Here is a 19375-nt window from a genome sequence, read left to right on the forward strand (position 1 = left end):
CTTAAGTATAATATTGACTGTGGGTTTGTCATATATGTCCTTCATTATGTTGAGGTACTTGCCCTATACCCATTTTGTTGAGAGTTTTTATCATGAATGGATGTTGAATTTTGTCAAATTATTTTTCAGCATCTATGGAGATGATTATGTGGTTTTGTCCTTATTTTTGTTGATGTAGTGGATGATGTTGATGGATTTTCAAATGTTGTACCGTCCTTTCCTCCCTGGAATGAATCCCACTTGATCATGATGGGTGATTTTCTTGATGTATTTTTTAATTCGGTTTGCTAATATTTTGTTGAGTATTTCTGCATCTATGTTCATCAGGGATATTGGTCTGTGGTGTCTTTGCCTGGTTTTGGTATTAGAGTGATTTTGGCCTTGTAGAATGAGTTTGAGAGTATTCCCTTCTTTTCTACTTTTTGGAAAACTTTAAGGAGGATGGATATTAGGTCTTCACTAAATGTTTGATAAAATTCAGCAGTGAAATCATCTGGTCCAGGAGTTTTGTTCTTACATCGTTTTTTGATTGCCAGTTCAATTTCTTTGCTGGTAATTGGTCTATTCAGTTTTTCTGTTTCTTCCTGGGTCAACCTTGGAAGGTTGTGTTTTTCTAGAAAGTTGCCCATTTCTTCTAGGTTATCCAGTGTGTTGCCATATAATTTCTCATAGTATTCTCTCGTAATTCTTTGTATTTCTGTGGTGACCATAGTGATTTTTCTGTTCTCATTTCTGATTCTGTTTATGTATGTAGACTCTTTTTTTTTCTTGATAAGTCTGGCTAGGGGTTTATCTATTTTGTTTATTTTCTCGAAGAACCAGCTCCTGCTTTCATTGATTCTTTTTATTGTTTTATTCTTCTCAATTTTATTTATTTCTGCTTTAATCTTTATTATGTCCCTCCTTCTACTGATTTTGGGCCTCATTTGTTCTTCCTTTTCTAGTTTCATTATGTACTGTACACTTGGGATTGTTCTTCTTTCCTGAGGTAGACCTGTATTGCAATATATTTCCCTCTTAGCATGGCCTTTGCTGGGTCCCACAGATTTTTGTGTTGTTGAATTATTGTTGTCATTTGTCTCCATATATTGCTTGATCTCTGTTTTTATTTGGTCATTGATCCATTGATTATTTAGGAGCCTGTTATTAAGCCTCCATGTGTTTGTGGGTTTTTTCATTTTCTTTGTGTCATTTATTTCTAGTTTCATATCTTTGTGATCTGAGAAGCCGGTTGGTACAATTTCAATCTTTTTTAATTTGCTGAGGGTTTTTTTGTGGCCTAGTATATGATCTATTCTTGAAAATGTTCCATGTGCACTTGAGAAGGATGTGTATCCTGTTGCTTTTGGGTGGAGTGTTCTGTAGATGTCCGTTATTTCCATCTGTTCTAATACGTTGTTCAGTGCCTCTGTCTCTTTACTTACTTTCTGTCTGGTTGATCTGTCCTTTGGAGTGAGTGGTGTGTTGAAGTCTCCTAAAATGAATGCATTGCATTCTATTTCTCCCTTTAATTCTGTTAGTATTTGTTTCACATATGTAGGTGATCCTGTACTGGCTGCATAGATATTTATAATAGTTATATCCTCTTGTTGGACTGATCGTTTTATCATTATGTAATGCCCTTCTTTATCTCTTGTGACTTTCTTTGTTTTGAAGTCTATTTTTTCTGATACAAGTACTGCAACTCCTGCTTTTCTCTCCCTATAAGGTGCATGAAATACCTTTTTCCATCCCTTTATTTTCAATCTGTACATGTCTTTGGTTTTAATGTGAGTCTCTTGTAGGCAGCATATATAGATGGGTCTTTTTTTTTAATCCATTCAGTGACTCTATATCTTTTGATTGGTGCAGTCAGACCATTTACATTTAGGGTGATTATCGATAGGTATGTACTTACTGCCATTGCAGGCTTTAAATTTGTGGTTACCAAAGGTTCAAGGGTAATTCCCTTACTATCTAACAGCCTAATTTAACTCACTTCATATGCTATTACAAACACAGCCTAAAGGTTCTTTTTTTTCCCTCCTTTTTCTTCCTCCTCCATTCTTTGCATGTTATGAATCATATTCTGTACTCTTTGTCTGTCCCTTGGGTGACATGTATTTAGCCTTAGGGATACTTCCATCTATAGGAGTCCCTCCAAAATGCACTGTAGAGGTGGTTTGTGGGAGGTAAGTTCTCTCAGCTTTTGCTTATCTGGAAATTGTTTAATCTCTCCTTCAAATTTAAATGATAACCTTGCTAGGTATAGTATTCTTGGTTCAAGGCTCTTCTGCTTCATTGCATTAAGTACATCATGCCATTCCCTTCTGGCCTGTAAGGTTTCTGTTGAGAAATCTGATGATAGCCTGATGGGTTTTCCTTTGTATGTGATCTTTTTCACTCTCTAGTTGCTTTTAAAAGTCTGTCTTTATTCTTGGTATTTGCCATTTTAATTGTTATATGTCTTGATGTTGTCTTCCTTGGGTCCCTTGTGTTGGGAGATCTGTGCACCTCCATGGCTTGAGAGACTATGTCCTTCCCCAGATTGGGGAAGTTTTCAGCAATTACCTCCTCAGTGACACTTTCTATCCCTTTTTATCTCTTCTTCTCCTTCTGGTATCCCTATAATGCAAATATTGTTCCGTTTGGATTGGTCACACAGTTCTCTCAATATTCTTTCATTCTTAGAGATTCTTTTTTCTCTGTGTGCCTCAGCTTCTTTGTATTCCTCTTCCCTAATTTCCAGTCCATTTACTGTCTCTTCTACTACATCAAATCTGCTTTTAAATCCCTCCATTGTATGTTTCATTTCAGATATGGAATTTCTTAATGATTGAATCTCTGTCTTAAATTCATTCCTGAGTTCTTGAATACTTTTTCTGTACCTCCATGAGCATGTTTATGATTTTTATTTTGAACTCTCTTTCAGGAAGATTGGTGAGTTCAGTTTCATTTGGTCCTTTTTCTGGGGTTTGTGAGATTTTGGTCTGAACCAGGTGCTTTTGACGTTTCACATTTCTATGTGGTGCCCTCTAGTGCCCAGAAGCTCCAGTCTCTGGAGCTGCTCAGCCCCTAGAGTGAGGTTGGGGGTCGTAGGGGAGCAGTGCTGGTGCCTGGTGGGAGGAAAGAGCTGTTTCCTGATTCCCATCTGCGGTGCCTGTCTCCAGTGTCAGAGCCAGTGGGCTGAGCACACAGGTGTAAGCCTCTGTGCTTTGCATCTCTAGCTGTTTTATGTGGGGCCTCCCTCTGGCTGGCCTGATGCCAGCGCAGTGACTACCGGTTTGCAAGCCGGTGCTGTCAGGCCAGGAGGAAGGCTCTGCAGGCTGCGTGTCACAGTCAGGGGCCTCGGAGCTGAGTAGGCAGCCAGAGGGATGGAGCGCCTGAAGCTCCTCAAAGTTCCCAACCTGCTGGGCAGAGTGCATCCAGACATCCTTGTCCAGCTCTCTTCTCCTGTGCAGCAAGCTCCGTGCAAACCCCACCCCTTCAGCAGCCCTCTCGCTGCTAGGAAGCCTCTCAGACTGCCTGCCTTTCCTCTGACACAGAGCGGCCGGGTGTGGATCCCATCCTCCACAAATGGCTGGAACGTCAGTCTTTCAGGCACTTCGCCTGTTCGAGCTCCCCAACATCCAGAGCACCACACAATATAGGTTTCTGCTCGCAAAGCAGACCTCCAGGGCTGGGTGTCCGGCAGTCCCGGGCTTCTACCCCCTTCCTGCTCCATTTCTCTTCCTCCCGCTGGTGAGCTGGGGTGGGGCAAGGGCTTAGGTCCTGCTGGATCAAGGCTTTGTACGTTACCCTGTTCCGTGAGGTCTGCTCTCTTCATGAGGTCTGTGTGCAGTCTGGTGCAGCCTTCTTTCCTGTTGCTGTTTTAGGGTTAGTTGTATTAATTAACTATATTTTTGTACTATTTGTGGTTTTAGGAGGAGTTCTCTGTCTCACCTCTCACACTGCCATCTTGAATCTCTCCACTTGTTCATGTTCGCTTTTGTTTCCCTTGCCTGGGGAGATATGTTTATGTCCAAGAGATTTTTGCGTATGTTTTTTTTCTAAGAGTTTTATGGTTTCATGACTTACATTCAGGTCTTTGATCCATTTCAAACTTACTTTTGTGTATGGGATTAGACAATGATCCAGTTTCATTCTCTTACATGTAGCTGTCCAGTTTTGCCAGAGGTGTTGTATCATTTGCTTTTAACTTTGCCCTATTGATATGACTTGTATCCAATTAATTGATTGCCAAATATTAAGCTATACCAGTATAAACTCACCTTGATCATGATATAGTAGACTTTCAGTATACTGTTAACAGTCTATTTGCTAGTGTTTTATTTGGAATTTTGCAATAATGTTACTAAGAAAGACAAGTCTTTTCTCGTTATGCATTGTCCAGTTTGGGAATGAGGGTTTCATTGACTTCACTGAGTGATGGAGTTGGGTTGCTTCTGTTTGCTGTGCTTTCAAACACACTGTAAAGGATGAGTAGCTCACCCATTCTTCCCCAAAAAGACAGAATGCCGTAAAGGAGGGTGGTATATGGCCTAACCATGCTACTGCCATATTGTATTATATTATGCAGCCTTTTATTATCTCCTTAGGCAGGAAACATGGCTCTTTCATTTAGCATTAGTGATCACAATAAGCCTTTTAAACAGCACACTGTTAATTCTTCCCTAGTCTTCCTTTGCTATAAAATAAACCACTCTAATTTGTAATAAATTTAACTCTCATCCTAGAATATACACATGTCTTCCTTTCATCTCTCTTCTTTGTCCCACATTACCTGTGTGCCTGCTTCATTTCATTTCTCCCGGGAAGGACCGATGTAAATGGGTTTTCAGAAACTCCCTTCTTGCACGCGCCTCCAGTCTCTGTGTTGGGGGTACAGGGAGCAGAAAGGATCTACTCTCTCCAGGGCCCTGTCCCTGCCTGGCAGGCCTTTGGTGTGAGTGTGCACTGTGGCGTTAACCCTGCCACTTTGTCCTTCACTTACATGACAAGATCTCCAGCAGGACATACCCTAAAGCAATTGATAGAAACAAGTCCGTTCCAAAGTTTACCAGTGATTTTACCTATACATGACACCATTGGAGCATTTGTGAGCTCTTATGATAAGGAGTGGGCCTAGATTGCATGTTAGCTTTGCTACAGTGTTTCATTCAGTCAGCATTTATTGATCATATATTATGTGCCAGGCTCTGTCTGAGACATTTGTAGGAAAGCTGGGGAGCACAGTCTGAGCAGTTCGCATTATAGTCCGTGTTCATTTTAGTTAAGGTCTTCCCTCAAGCTTTACAAGTCCATAGCAACTAATTTTTTTTTTAATTGAAAGAAGCAAACAGGAATACTTTGTCCCCTGGCTCTCCAAATGTGTTTGTGTGGCCCCCTCTGAATGAGCAGCTGGGGCCATGACCCGGTCAAGTGAGGAGTTCCATGCAACAGGCGTGTCACCCCGATCATTAACTCACAGGTTCTTGTCAGGTGTCCTCAGGAGAGAATGGGACATGACCCCTGCCTGCTTTCCTAGAACTAATAAGGGCCAGTGTCTGAAGGTGTCATAAGTCCTTTGCAAACAGAAGCACTGTATCGTGAGGGGGCATCATTGCTGTCATCCCATGCTGTCATTCATTTTCATTCCAAGGCTTTGGACAGTTTTTATATACATCTCATTTATTCTGGAAAAAACATAGCTTTCACATTGCTTCTAGTTTTATTCCTGCATCTTTGAAAGATAACTTCAGATTAACTATAAATAATGGAATATGGTGAAGGTGGAATGTTGAGAAATTACCATCTCTCAGAGTTCCCCAGAGAGCAGATTTTCACAGGAGAGATTATTCCCAAAGAACAGCAGAATTGAGATCTGTCTTCTAGGGGAGATTTGAAGTCCTATGGGCAAAATGGCCATTATTGGCCTAGATGAAAAGGAAACATTTCAGAGAAGCCCAAAGTATTTGGAGCCAATATTCTCTTACCAGTCACTTAAGAGTCAGTGGAGACCTTTGGTAAGAAACAGCCAATGTCTTGGCAGTTTGCAAACTTTCACAGGATGAAGAAGTCTTTTTTCCATCCTGAATCTCGGATCTGAAAAGCTCAAGACATCATGTCTGAATTTACAAAGTTATCTTTTGTTTACTATAATAAAATAGTATCCTATCCAGAAGAGGGTGTTAGCTGCTTGCTTAGGCAATTTTTTAGTATTTGGAGTCACTGATACTGTTTCCAGATGAAGGACACATGGTTTTCTTTGTTGGTAGAGAGTAAAAGAACAGAAAGTCACCAAGCACGGAGCTTCTTGGTGGTACTCTGGTTGAAGATATACTTTCATTGTCATCGAAAATGACCTAACAGGCAACAGCTTGGGTGGATCTCAAGGGGATTATGCTGATGAGGAGTCAGTCTCAAGAGGTTATAGACTGTTTGTATAACATTCTTGGAATAACATTATAGAGATGGAAAATGCATTAGTGATTGCCAGAGGTTAGAGACTGGGCAGAGGGGATGGTGGCCCCACCAGGGGAACAGGAGGGAGCCCTGTGGCAATGAAACAGTTTTGTATCTTGACTGTGGTAGAGGTTACGTGAAGCTACACACACACACACACACACACACACCCCAAAACCTGATTATCGCACTAGTGTTTGCAGCACTGTATCTCCTGCAGACCTCAGCAGAGCAGCGTGGAGTGCCAGCAGGAGCACACACTAACAGGATGGGCCTGCCCTAAGTCATCAAAATGCTCTGCTCCTTGGGAGTGACCTTCTTCTAGACAAGCCCAGTCTCTGAAGCCAGCTGCAGAAAATAACCACCTCCAGTGTACTTCTCTGGGCTTCTCAAAGCAAAGCAAAACCTATACAGATACTGTAAAACCTTCAACTGCCACAAAAGGATGTGTCCTGAGGTCTGGCTGTCCCTAGTCCCCCGTCTCTCAGCTATTTTCCCTAAGAATCTCTGCTCCCAGTTTGATACTTAACCTCAGTGTATGTATGTGAAATGTGTCTTTTTTATACAAGTGTTAGCATTCTATACACATGCATTTCTCTCTTACTATATTTGAGAATAGTTCTATATCAACACTTTCAGACCTGCCCATTCTTTTGTACCAGCTAGATGGTATCCCACCCTGTAAATGTTCCATAAGTTATTCAGCAAGCTTCCACTGAAGGACATTTGGGTGATTCCTCTTCATTTGCTATTTTTTTTGGGCTGCTTTGAGACTAGCCACTTGTCCAAAATGCAAGTTATTTAAAATGCAATGATAAGATCGCCATTTCTGTTTTTCTGTCCAATTTTCTAGTTCTACCATGCGTCTTCTGTCTGTATTCTGCCTCAGGCTTCTGCCTCATGTGATCTCCATGTTTTCCATCAGCACTTTAATTGTGAGGGTCCTTTTCCTCCCTGAGCAATTTGAAGTAACTCCTAATCTTGAAGTATCAGTCTATGGCCACAAATCCATTTTTCTTTATAAAATAAAAGTAGCTGTATGAAAAAGACATATGCCCCCCTATGTTGATCGCAGCACTATTTACAATAGCCAAAAAATGGAAGCAACCTAAGTGTCCATCAGTAGATGAATGGATAAAGAAGAGGTGGTACATATACACAATGGAATATTATTCAGCCATAAGAAGAAAACAAATCCTACCATTTGCAACAACATGGATGGAGCTAGAGGGTATTATGCTCAGTGAAATAAGGCAGGTGGAGAAAGACAAGTATCAAATGATTTCACTCATATGTAGAGTATAAGAACAAAGAAAAAAGTGAAGGAACAAAACAGCAGCAGACTCACAGAACCTAAGAAAGGACTAACAGTTACCAAAGGGAAAGGGACTGGGGAGGATGGGTGGGAAGGGAGTGATAAGGGGGGAAGGGAAAGAAAGGGGGCATTATGATTAGCATGTATAATGTGACGGGGGACACGGGGAGGGCTGTGCAACACAGAGAAGACAAGTAGTGATTCTATAGCATCTTACTATGCTGATGGACAGTGACTGTAATGGGGTTTGTGGGGGGTACTTCGTGATGAGGGGAGTCTAGTAAACATAATGTTCCTCAAGTAATTGTAGATTAATGATACCAAAATAAAAAAAACCAAAGTAGCTGTGAAATTGTGGCTCTGGTGTTTTGCCATACATAGGTGCTGTATTCATTAATTTCAGTGAGCTGACAAATGTACAAATCATGCAGAAGTGTGTCTATGTGTGATATTGTAAGGGAGACTTAAGATAGCAACTGATGTTCTGATGGCATTTTATAGATGAATCTGTGTGCTGGGTCCACGTTGTTATTTCAGAGTAATGTCAATGGAACCTTTTCTGTGGGTGAAGGATGAAGTGAAGCGGAGTCACTTCCTCACCATTTCCTTGGAATTGCCAGGGCTGGATGAGGCTCGATGGGTGTGAGACACCACCGAGGCCCCCCTGTTCTCCCCGGGTGCTTATGAGGGCGGGGTTCCAGGGGTGAAGCCGGCCTGAAGTTGGCCACTGGAGGGGCCTGGCCATCCACAGACACCAGGCCCTCCGAGCATTTCCTGCCTGGAGCCATGGTGGCATGGCAACCTCCCCAGCAACCTGAGCAGGAGAGGAGGCTCCATTCAATTATTTTAGAGGGTATAACAGCCCCCCCAGAGGAGAGAAGGAAGGGAGCAGGCCACAGGCGACAACCACCCTCCACGGTGGCCCCGTGTACCAGGACCTGGCCACTTCCCGGCCTGTGGGCAGACCTTCTCCACTGCTACCCAAGGACCAGCTGTCCATGTGAGGAAACCATTGTATTTGGCACACAAATGTTAGATATTTTTACTTCCCTAAAAAGAACAGGATGGCAAAAACCCTACGGAGAACTCAGGAGAATCCACGGTCGTGAGTCTCTGCCGCTCCCCGTTGAGCAGAATGGCCCCCTCCCATCCATATGGAAACGCTGGCAGGGGCCCAGGCTGCTATAAACAAGCATCCTGATTGCCCAGGAAGACTGGGCTTCCTCATTTTTCCAAAGTGGAATTTGTAACAGCTTCTGCCCAGAACATTTGTGTCCAAGGTCCTTTCATCTCCCAGGCATCCTGTACAACTACCATATGGCGGCTTTGGATTTCTTCCCACTGCAGCTGGGCACAGGACTAGCCATACTGGCCAGCTTGCTAAAATAAAGAAATGATTATCTCCTAGGACCTCGGTCTGGTATTCAGATATGAGTCTTAATAGGATCCCTTCTGAGGAGCAAGCAGGAAGTTCCTCTCTGCTTCTGCCAAAAGACACCCCTAGAAATGGGGTAGGCTCATCAGTAAGCACAGGAACCCCAGGGCACAGGCGCCAGCCAGGCCTCAGGAATACACCTTTTGCACCACTTGATTCTCAGACCCTGATGGGCCTTTGCTTCCCTCAGATTGACTGGCAGCACAGGGTTACAAGTGTGCCAGATAGTAAAACGTAATGCTACAAAATAGATCTGCGGTGCTAGCACGCAAATCAAGACAGAGGTCAAGAAGAGAATAGATTGATGCTTCTCAGAGTGATCTGTGGACCGAGGATTGGTCTGGGAACTGTGTGTTACAGTCTATGACAAGTTAAGGAGCTTGAGCTGAGAATGTAAGTCAGCTGTGTCACTAAGCACATGTCTGAGTCAGGCTGACCATTGTTTTGGTAGCAAGACTGTCTCAATGAAGGAAGCAGTGTGTGGATTCACATTCTGGCCTGTTCTTTACCTCATCACAGACAGGTCCTTTGAGTAGCTGCATATAGTGACTTTGAATAGTCCTGGAACAATTCCTAGTATAATGTATTGTATAAGAAGAACCACAAACCAATAGGGAAGAGAAGGTTTATTCTAAAATTAGGTTTGGAAAATTGACCATGTATGTTTTTAGGGGAAGAAATTTCTTAAACAGAACATAGAAAAATCTCAAACTGATCTCACAGTTTGTAAAAACTTCATTTTAAAATATCTTTTCAGATTACAAAAGCAATAAGTGTTCCTTGCAGAAAATATATAAAACACTAAAAAAAAGAAAGATCACCCATACACCTGCCTCCCAGAAACAAACACTGCTGCTATTCTGATTTATGCCTTCCAGTCTTTTATTGGTTCATACAAGTATTTAGTAAAACTAGGGTCATATTATACATATATTACTGTGTTATCCTTTTTCCATGAAATTATTATTTTAAAATACAGAAAAAAGAATCAAAACCATGTATACAGAATGATCCTGGTGGTGCAGTTTTGGTTGGTTTGGTGGGATTGGTTTATACGTACAGGTACTCATTAAATATATTACTGCCTTCTAAAATAAATTTTAAAAGGCTACCCAGGTGAGAGGATTTTCTTCTTTACATTTGACCTTTAGTTAACAAATTTCCTGCAAAGAGCATGCATTACTTACATTATCAAGGAAAATAAAACAAAAGTTTGTCACTCACAACCCAGTGTTCTTGACACTGGTGTTTGTGGGCTTCATTCTCTCCATCCCAGACTTGCCCTCAGACCATACCCGGAGCCATGGGCCTGTCCCTCAAATGCATCTCCTGGTCTCTCGGCTAATAATGAGAGAGAGGCATGCAAGGGCCACTTAAAGAGCCACTAACAGCATGAGGGCTGTGCATCTGGCAAGCACTGCCCAGCACGAGCACACCAGCCACATTCACTTGCCAGCCCTGCCCAGGGCCTGCCTCTGGGAGAATGAGGAGGCAGTGAGGATGTGGCCCCACTAATAGAGCCCAGAGATCTGATTTCCTGATATGTATCTCCTGCACATTTCGGAGCATCTCTTGTGCTCATAGATCTGCAGAGGCTTTGAAATCAAAGCTTTCCCTGTTAGGAAGCCCCTGGTTGAAGTCCCCAGGCACTGACAGTTGGCCTTGTGCAATCTTGTAGGTGTGAGTGGGGCGTGCCCTGGGCACGGTGGCCTCTGCTTCGGGCTGCAGCAGGAAGCACGGTGGGAAGCAAGGCTTGAGAGGCTTCATTCCTCACCACTTCCTCCCTCACCACTTCCTCATGTTTGGCCCCCGGAACCAAGGACAGGCCCTTTCCAATCCCATTGTTGGCTGGAGCCCCTCCCGAGGGGAAATGAGTAGGAAGGTTGCAGTCTCTGAGAAGATTGAGAAGGAGCACCCTGCTGTTCTCGGCATGTGGGCCCCAGAGAGGATGAGCAAAAGGCCTGGGTGGGAGGCCCAATCAGACCACAAGCACTCACAGGCAAGAGAGGAAGCAAATACAGCTCATTATTCTGGGATCTGCTCTCAGGAGCACGAAGACATTTCTTCATCAACAGAACTGCAGAGACCAAGTAGAATCAGCACAAGTAAAATCCAAATGCACACTTAGACCAGCGTGTCCTTCCCTCCTTACAACTCTGGGTACTGTTTGAAAAAAAAGGTACTGTAAGCCTGTCATGATAACCCAGGCTGAAGTAAGTGGGGAGCAGCTGGTAGGCTGGGAGAAGCTGTGGTGGCCTGGATCCTCCTCAGGCAGCCCCAAGCCGGGCTGTGCTGGGACTCCCATGAGCCTCATGTGTGCTCAGTGACCCCTCTGTACCTTGGCATTGCAGGCCTGGCGCTGGTGCCGAGGAAGCTCTGTGGCCATTATGCCTGGGATGCCAGTGTGCTGCTTCAGGCGTGGCCAGCCGTGGACCCGCAGTTCCTTCAGCAGCCCGACATTGTGCAGATGGCAGTTCTGGTAAGTGTCCCCCCAAAGCCCCGGGTGAACCTGCCGGGGCTGGTCACTGCCCTGCCTGCGACCCATAGACATGACCTGGGCTTGGAGGTATCTGGCCTTTGTAGCCCACCCGCCCTCACCCTGCCTTCCCTGCCTGCCTCTTTCTTTTGCCAGCGCCTGCAGTTTTGGGGTCACCGCATACTAAAGCTTGTGAGCATAAAGCTCACTCGGCCCCCAAGGGGATTCACAAGTGAGAAGAATAAACCTGTCCCGCGTGACAGGTCTGATCGCCATCCCGTCCAGCTGTGTCTGGATCTAAGCCTCTTTCAGCTGCTGTCGGTTCTTGAGGAGGAAGGGTGATGGTGAGGGCTGGCAGCGCAGGGACGCCTCACTCGGGAAAATGCATTTCAGAAGAGCTACATAAAATTTCTTTCTTTTTTCTTTTTGGTAAATTGCATCATTGTAAGTACATAAAAGCAGCATATTGCTTAAACCTTTTATAGAGCAAATAACTGTCATAGTTTACCCTTTATCTAATGCTTACATATTTAATATGAGACACATTATAAGGAATCTCTTCAGTACCCTGATGTGGCTGGAGAGAGGAGGGGGCGCCCTTCCAGCCTGCCGCCTCTGAACCCCATGTGGGGCCAGGTGATTCACATGATATGGTATGGTAGGTATTACCATTCTTGTTTTTTTCCCTTGAGAAGTCAGCCTCAGAGAAGTTCGGCACCTTGCCCAGGTGTGTTTGTTTATTCATCAGTAATTTTCAAGTTACCTGTTCTATATCACACAGGGCCCTAGGCCTTGGGAATACTAAATCAGAGTCCCTACTCTTATGGAAACTAAAGCCTAGTGGAGAAATAGAGGCAAAGAAAAAGGAAAGAGAAAAATAAATAAAGTTATTGAACATGTGAAAAGGGCCTTAAACAAACCCACCGAGGGCCAGCATGGCCCCCCCAGAGGCTTCACCTGCCAGGCCCCCGCCCGTCTGTGCCCACACACCCTGAGCCCTGTGGGCAAGTCACTTTTGGAAAGAGTGTTCCGTCCAGGGTACTAGCCTCCTTCACAGCAGCTCCGTACCCACACCACCTCCCCTGGCACCTAGTTCCCTGCTGACCCCACTTTACCCCCCTGGTGGGGGAGGCGGGAGGGCTGCACTGGAAGGCTGCTTCCAGAAACCCTCGGAACCACAACCAGCCTGTGGCACAGAGAGGACATTTCTTTAACTTGAGTCATGTTTATAAGAAATAAATATCTCATGTAACCCTGAGAATTCATCCTCAGCACAACTGAGAAATGCCCCATTAAGAAAGTGAAGTTTTAGTCTATAAAATATCTATTTTAAATTATCACTGCAAAAAAGAAATTTAGTTTGGTAATTGGCACAATAATTTTAGATTATCATTGAAATGAAAACCCAAATTTGAAATGTATTTAGGATGTCCTGCAAGTACACCCAACTTGAAAACCTCCAGGTCAGGGCACCTGGCCACATGGCAGAATTTCCCTGAGGTCTGTGTTCTGTCCCCTCATGATTGCAGTTGGTGCCATGGCCAGAAACAGAAGCTGCAGCACAGTGCAGTGTAATTGCGTATGATTCACTTTGGCTGTGCAGTGGTATGCCAGGCTGGGCGAAATACCAGAGATACAGGGCCCAGAGGCACCATGTTGTCTTCATGGAACTCAGCTCCCAGGAGGGGCGGCCCAGGGGCACCTGTGTTGTTACACACACGGAGTTTAATGTAGCCTCAAGGTGAAAATATAAGAGCTTGGGAGTCAGACCATCCCAGTATAAGTCTCAATTTTCCAGAATACTTAACTTTCGTAAGCCTCAATCTTCTCAATTATAAATGGAGGCAAACACAGTGCTTGCCTTAGCCAGTTGTTGGAAGAATTAGATGGGATAATAACAGGAGGTGCTGAGACTGCTTCTGGACACACTAATGACAAAAACTAACATATATTAAGCACCAACTAAGGACCACGCATTGCCCCAAGAATTAACTCATGCTTTGCACACCAGCCCTGTGAGTGGATCCTGTTTTTAATCCCCATTTCATAGACAAGGTAGTTGTGGAACTAACTCCACTTTACAGGTGAAGAAACAGTGGCAGAACAGGGCTCAAGAGCTCAGGTGGTCAGTGGTAACTGCTGTTAGCATCAGCATTGGCACTTCTGGAGGCTGGAGGGTAGGAACAGGGTCATGAGGATGGGGTTGTGGGAGGGAGGAGCAGCGTTCCCTAGTGGAGAAAAGGGTGCTTGGAGATCAGAAGCAAAGGCAGGGGAAAGCCCTCTGTGATGCTGGCCCTTGAGGTGGAGGTGCTGGAGCAGAGGCAGGGCCGAGCGGGACTAGACAGAAGGCCGGCTCCCTCCCAAGGGGGTTCGGGGCTGGTGGGGGGTGTGAGCAGAGGAGAGGGGATCCGTGATGTCATCCCATCTCTACCACCTGCTGGGGTGGGGCCTTGGAAGTGACTTGACCTAATGTGCCTCAGCTTCCCCATCGGTAAAATGGGGGGTGGAATGGCCATGCAGCTACCTCAAAGGGTTGTGGCTTGCAGGGTGAGTGGTGATGGATGGGGTCAGGGGAGCAGCCAGGGGCCCATCGGTTTGGAAAGTCTGAGAGGATCATGCTGAGGCTCTGGACCAAGGTTGTGAGTGATAAGATGGACATGGCAAAGATACAGGAGCAGAAGCTTCCTTGCATGGCCACCCCATGGGGACCAGAAGACATTTCTGAAGTCAAACAGCCGCTATAGAGGTGATGTGACAGCGCTGTTTGGGTCCCTGAGGGCCAAGTCCAGTGTCAAGTCCCATGTGGACTTCTGTTGTCCATGTAGTTGGCGCCTCACACCTAGGAGGAGGGAACATGAGGGAGACCCACTCACCCTGAAAGGACTGCCCTGGGTAGGGCTATTCAGGAGAGCCCGGGGAGCCAGGCACTGAGAGGGCAGTGTGGAAAGCCCGCTGGGCACCACGGCCGCCTCCGGAAGTCACGTCCGCACCCAAGAGCCCAGCTGGGAACCGCACAACCCGGCTTCCCTGGACAGGCCTCACCGTTGACAGCTTAGAACCAGCACCGGGCTCGGGGGAAGCGCCAGGGCTTTGCTGGGTCCAGGAGTCAGGGCCATTGTGCTGAGGCTGTGTAACAAAGAGGCATCTCGAGGCTGGCTCCTTCCGTCCTGGCCAGGAGTCTTGACGAAGGCAGAGGGAGTAAGCCTAGTGAGCCTCACTTCACACAGGTCATCTCGCTTCTTCCGCTCAAGAAGCCAGAGAATTCTGTCCTTAGAGAAGAGAAAACAGCTTTTAAGTCCAGGTCCTAGAGTCAAACCTGAGTGCGCCCTGTGTATGAATCATGTGCTCTTTCACCACATCCCCATCACAGGAGAGGCCTTACCCGAGCCACTCCTCCCCAGAGAGACGGAGGGCGAGCAGGAGGGGGGAGCTGGGGCCGGCATGGTCGGAGGGGTGCGTGTCCGCGGCCCCTGGGCTCTGCAGGAGGCTCTGCAGGTGCGGCAGCATGAGAGGCCTCTCCCGAGGTCTGTCACACCACACACGTGGCCTGGAAAGAAGGCAGCTTCTGATGGCTTAGAGCTGTGACGGCAGAGGGACTGTGGTCCTTCGAAGCAAATATCCCAACTGCATAGCTTCAGAACACTAAGACCCTGCAGTGTGAAGCCTCACACTTTTTAAAGACAATAATGGTTAAGAATATTTCAGGACATGATGTTTTGTTTTGTCTCTCACCCAGTGTAAGGGTTCTTATGGGCGCAGTGGGACCCAGAGTTTGAAGCAAGGCTGTTTAAGTCACCAGGGCCTTGTGGTCCCTTTCCCCCGTGGCAATGTCAGTCATATTTGATGTGAAGTGTGTCTTTATGAACTGATGTTCAGTGAATGCCCATTGCTGTCTGGAACTGTACTGGCCCATTTTAAGCAAGAATTGTTATTGTAATGTGGGTGAAATTTCCACGTCGTCAAACTGGAAGCACCCACTTCAAGAGCCAGTCGCCAGAGAGAGAGACTGCCTTTCTTCCCCAGATGTCGTCCACCTGAGACCTAGGTAAAACCCTTAGTGACACCCCCAGTAGCTGGATCTGAGCTTAACTTGATCCCCAGTGACACAGCCTAAGATCCCCCCAGAAACAGGTCATCTCTGAGCCTGTTCACGCTGAGGATTTCTGATAGCATCCCCAGCATAGCTGTGCTGGGGGCCGCACTCCCGGAGCACAAGGTGGTGCACACTCCAGGTGTGGGCGCTCACATGTGCTCTGCGTGCTGGGCTGTGAGCTCTGCCCCCTCTCCCTCCCTGCATCTCCTCCCTGCAGTGCTCAGGCATGAATCCCATCCATCTCATCGCACTTTGTCCCCTTGGGATGCTGGCGCTGCCTTTGCCTCCTTTCTCCCGCACCGATGAAGCTTTACCCTTTCCCAGAAGGGGTGTTAGTATCAGGCTGCCTGCCCCTCAGGACTTCCCTCATTGTTTGTCCTGGCTTTCTCCTTCTCAGATCAACAACAAAGCCTGCGGCAAAGTTCCTGTTCCCCAGCAAGTCGCCCAGGACCAGGATAAAGTCCACGAACTTGTTCTCCAAAGCGAGCTGGGTGTGAGGCTCTTGCAGGGGCGAAGTATCAAGAAGGCCTTTCTGTCCCCCAGAACTGCCCTCATCAACTTCCTGGTGCACGAGTGACTGCAGACACCTGTGACTTCTATGGGGGCCTCTGAGGAACCTACTTCCAGGCCTGGGATGAGGGGAAGCCGTCTGCTGGCCCGGGGCAGAGAAGAGACAGCCGCCTTGAGTATTTACCCTGTGCTCTGGCAGACTGGCATCACCACTGTGCCTCTGTGGTTTGGCCTGGTGCAGGGGCAAGGGCGGATATGGGCAGAGGAGAAACGAGCAAACAGGGAGGGATCCAGCAGTCTGTCACCCCCACCCCACAGCAAGGTGGAGGAGGGCACCAGACCCCAGGTGAAGCCACCAGAGATACTACGGGGTGGGAGCAGGAAGGAGGAAAGCAAATGAGAACGAGCATGATGCCTCCTGAACAGCCCAGCAGCTCCTGGGCCCCAGAAATTACACCGCCTCAGGCAGGCCCCAGAGTGTGAGGGTGAACTGAGGACCCACATGTGGCCGTCGTGGCTGGTCAGTAACAGTGCTGGCATCACGGTGACGGTCTCCTCACCTTTGGGCCAGATGGAGAGGCCGTGTGTCCACATATGCAGTTTGTGCAGTGGCCGCTGGGTCTTCAGAGGTTGCTCCCGAACCAGAAGGCATGCGGCGCTCGTGCTCTGCAAGCGGCCCCACTGCTGAGCCTGCTCTGAGGCCGACACACAGGCTCTCGGGTGAAGCAGCCCTTCCTAAACACTCCTCAGGGTGTTAAGTTTGCAGCATAGTAAGGAGGAGCCAAGCTGGTTCGGATCTCAGACGGAACCAATCCGAGGGCCCCTGCAGCCCAGCAGCGTGCCTGCTCATGTGGGCCACAGAGGGTGGTGCCACCACCAACGTGGCCCCCAGAGCCAGTCTTTAGAAGGAGTGAGTTCACTGCAGAGCGTGGGACTGATGCCACCCAGGCACTGCCTCCTGTGTTCAAGCCTGGCGGCCAGCGAGACAGCCAGGATGCACCGTGGTGTTGGGATGCTGTGGTAATGCTGGGTTTCTATGAAGTCAGCAGTCAGGTGCTCTTACCAGAACTGGCCTAAGCCACTAGTTAATATTTAATGGGGAAATGGAGGAGAATCTAGCCATTTTGTGATGCTGAGAATCGGTATTTGTTTCCTAATGCCATTTTTCTAAGTAGCCTCAGATGTGGCTATAGTTTAGCAGTTAGTAGGTGACTTTCTTTAATGCATTAAAATGTTTGTCATGTATTACTTCGGGACATTTGTGTGAACTTGGAATAGCCACCATATTCCAATTCTAGGAGTTAATCAGGAACAGACTGAGGTATCCCGTCATCAGGACCATTGGCAGTGTGCCAGCCTCCATGTGGAATGTTACAGAGGGAGGTGTATGTGGAACTGTCAGAACAGGGCAGACTACACTGATTCAGGGACAATAGCAATAGTGTTTGTCACTGGTTCTCAAAAAAGTAGCTCAAACTTAATACCATGCCTGGTCCCATGCCCAGAAATTCTGATTTAATTGATCTGAGGTATGCATCAGGGATCTTTAAAGTTCCATAAGTGATTCTACTGGGCAGCAAAGTTTGAGAACCACTGAATTAATTCGTGCATTTGAACCATGATGTCTGACTGCTCCTTCCTCTCCGTCTTCCTCTGCACTGGGATCAGTTTGGTCTAGGACCAAAACATGATGAAGTGGAGCTGGGAAAGACTGGGGCCAGAACTTAGGAGCAGAATTTAAGACATTCCCAGAGCTTGCTTGAGTGTCCACAGTCCAGCTCCACATCCCAGCCAGTGTGGATTAAATATAAGCAAACAGATGAAGGTATTTGGTGCAAGGAGGGAAGAGTAGGTGTTTTTGCTGGATAATCTTGTTTATTCCTTACCATACCTGGTAAGGTAAGCTGAGTGGTCTTGACCCCGTCAACAGGATGAGGGTAGGGAGCCTTTTCTCTGCACACAACCTGGCCACAGCAAGAGGATAAAATTGTGAAAACAAGCTCATTGGTACCACTAAGGGTTACAATGGGACAGGAAACTGAGAGTCGGGGGCAGGGAGGTGAGGAGAGGAATGATCTCAATCCTTTTTTTTAACTTCCTTGGTTAGGTCAAAAACTGGACCCAAGTTCCCTTGTGGTATGTCATTTAATTCTCAGAAAAACTCAGGAGGGAAGCAATTCTTCCTTCCTAAATATAAAGAGAACAAATTTGCTCAGTTTCCAAGAAAAAAGTAGAAAGGCCAGAATCTAAACCCATGTCTCCTGGCCTTCAGATCCCCTCTGGCCCCTGACTGTGTTCCCCAGTCCCCTTACCTAAAGGCCCATCTTGCTTGAAGTACAACAATCAGGAAATTGAGCTGTTGGCCGAAAGTTGGCATTGTGAGTGGAGTCTGGCCCAGCCTCTCCTCCTGTGACGTCCTCACATCTGTAAAGCTGTGCCACCTGTAGAGGTAAAGGTGTGGCTGAAAGGCCAGAAGCACTGGGTTGGTTCCGTAGGGCACAAGGCGAATATTGCCAAAGCAGTGGAAGATTTCCTGTTCTGTCAGGGAAATGAGGGAAGATGTGCCCAGGGAAGGTGCGGCCTCCAGCAGATGTGCCACAGTAAGAGCCACCCACCTGCCAAAGAAATTAAATTGATCTCTAAGAGCCTAAACAGTAAGTGAGCTGGGGAAGACGTCTAGGCATGCTTCATCCCAACCTAAATACATGCCTGCAGGGAACTGGTTTAGAAAAACAGGGTGCAGCCAGCAAAAGATGGTTTTTAAAAAACAAGTAATATGAAAATGTTGTCCTGAATAAAGCAGTTTACTTACACAGAGTGCCTCCAACCATAATTTTCTTTTACTTCCAACCCTTACAAAAGAAGGAAATGTGCCCACAGATCAGTAGTTGAGAGTCCTACAAGTTACTTTTGGCTTTTGTTCCATTTATTTTTTTTGCATTTTCTAATTTTTTTTGGCTTTGTAGTGTTTCAGGAATGGAGAAAAAACATAAAAGATCCAAACATTTGTGAAGATCCAAATGAGCTCAGGACCTGTCCCCCTTGATTTTCCTTTTCTCGCAGTCAGGTTATCTGGCTGCCTATGGGGATGGCCTGCAGGTAAGGAACATACTCCTGTCGTGG

At 46.5% G+C, this 19375-nt stretch overlaps 1 protein-coding gene across 6 annotated transcripts in view; it reads left to right on the forward strand.

Moving 5' to 3' along the window:
* The window catches only part of LARS2 (leucyl-tRNA synthetase 2, mitochondrial), a 173460-nt gene extending 154393 nt beyond the window's left edge, over nt 1-19067 (forward strand). For all 6 annotated transcript variants that reach the window (XM_036899365.2, XM_036899369.2, XM_036899367.2 and 3 more), the window contains 2 exons: nt 11525-11652; nt 16140-19067. In XM_036899365.2, coding sequence (XP_036755260.2) covers nt 11525-11652; nt 16140-16319 — 308 coding nt within the window. In that variant the 3' untranslated portion in view covers nt 16320-19067. The remainder of the gene's footprint in view (nt 1-11524; nt 11653-16139) is intronic.
* The last annotated feature ends 308 nt before the right edge of the window (nt 19068-19375 follow it).

The sequence above is a fragment of the Manis pentadactyla genome, chromosome 1 (genome assembly GCF_030020395.1).
Source record: "Manis pentadactyla isolate mManPen7 chromosome 1, mManPen7.hap1, whole genome shotgun sequence".
NCBI lineage: Eukaryota > Metazoa > Chordata > Mammalia > Pholidota > Manidae > Manis > Manis pentadactyla.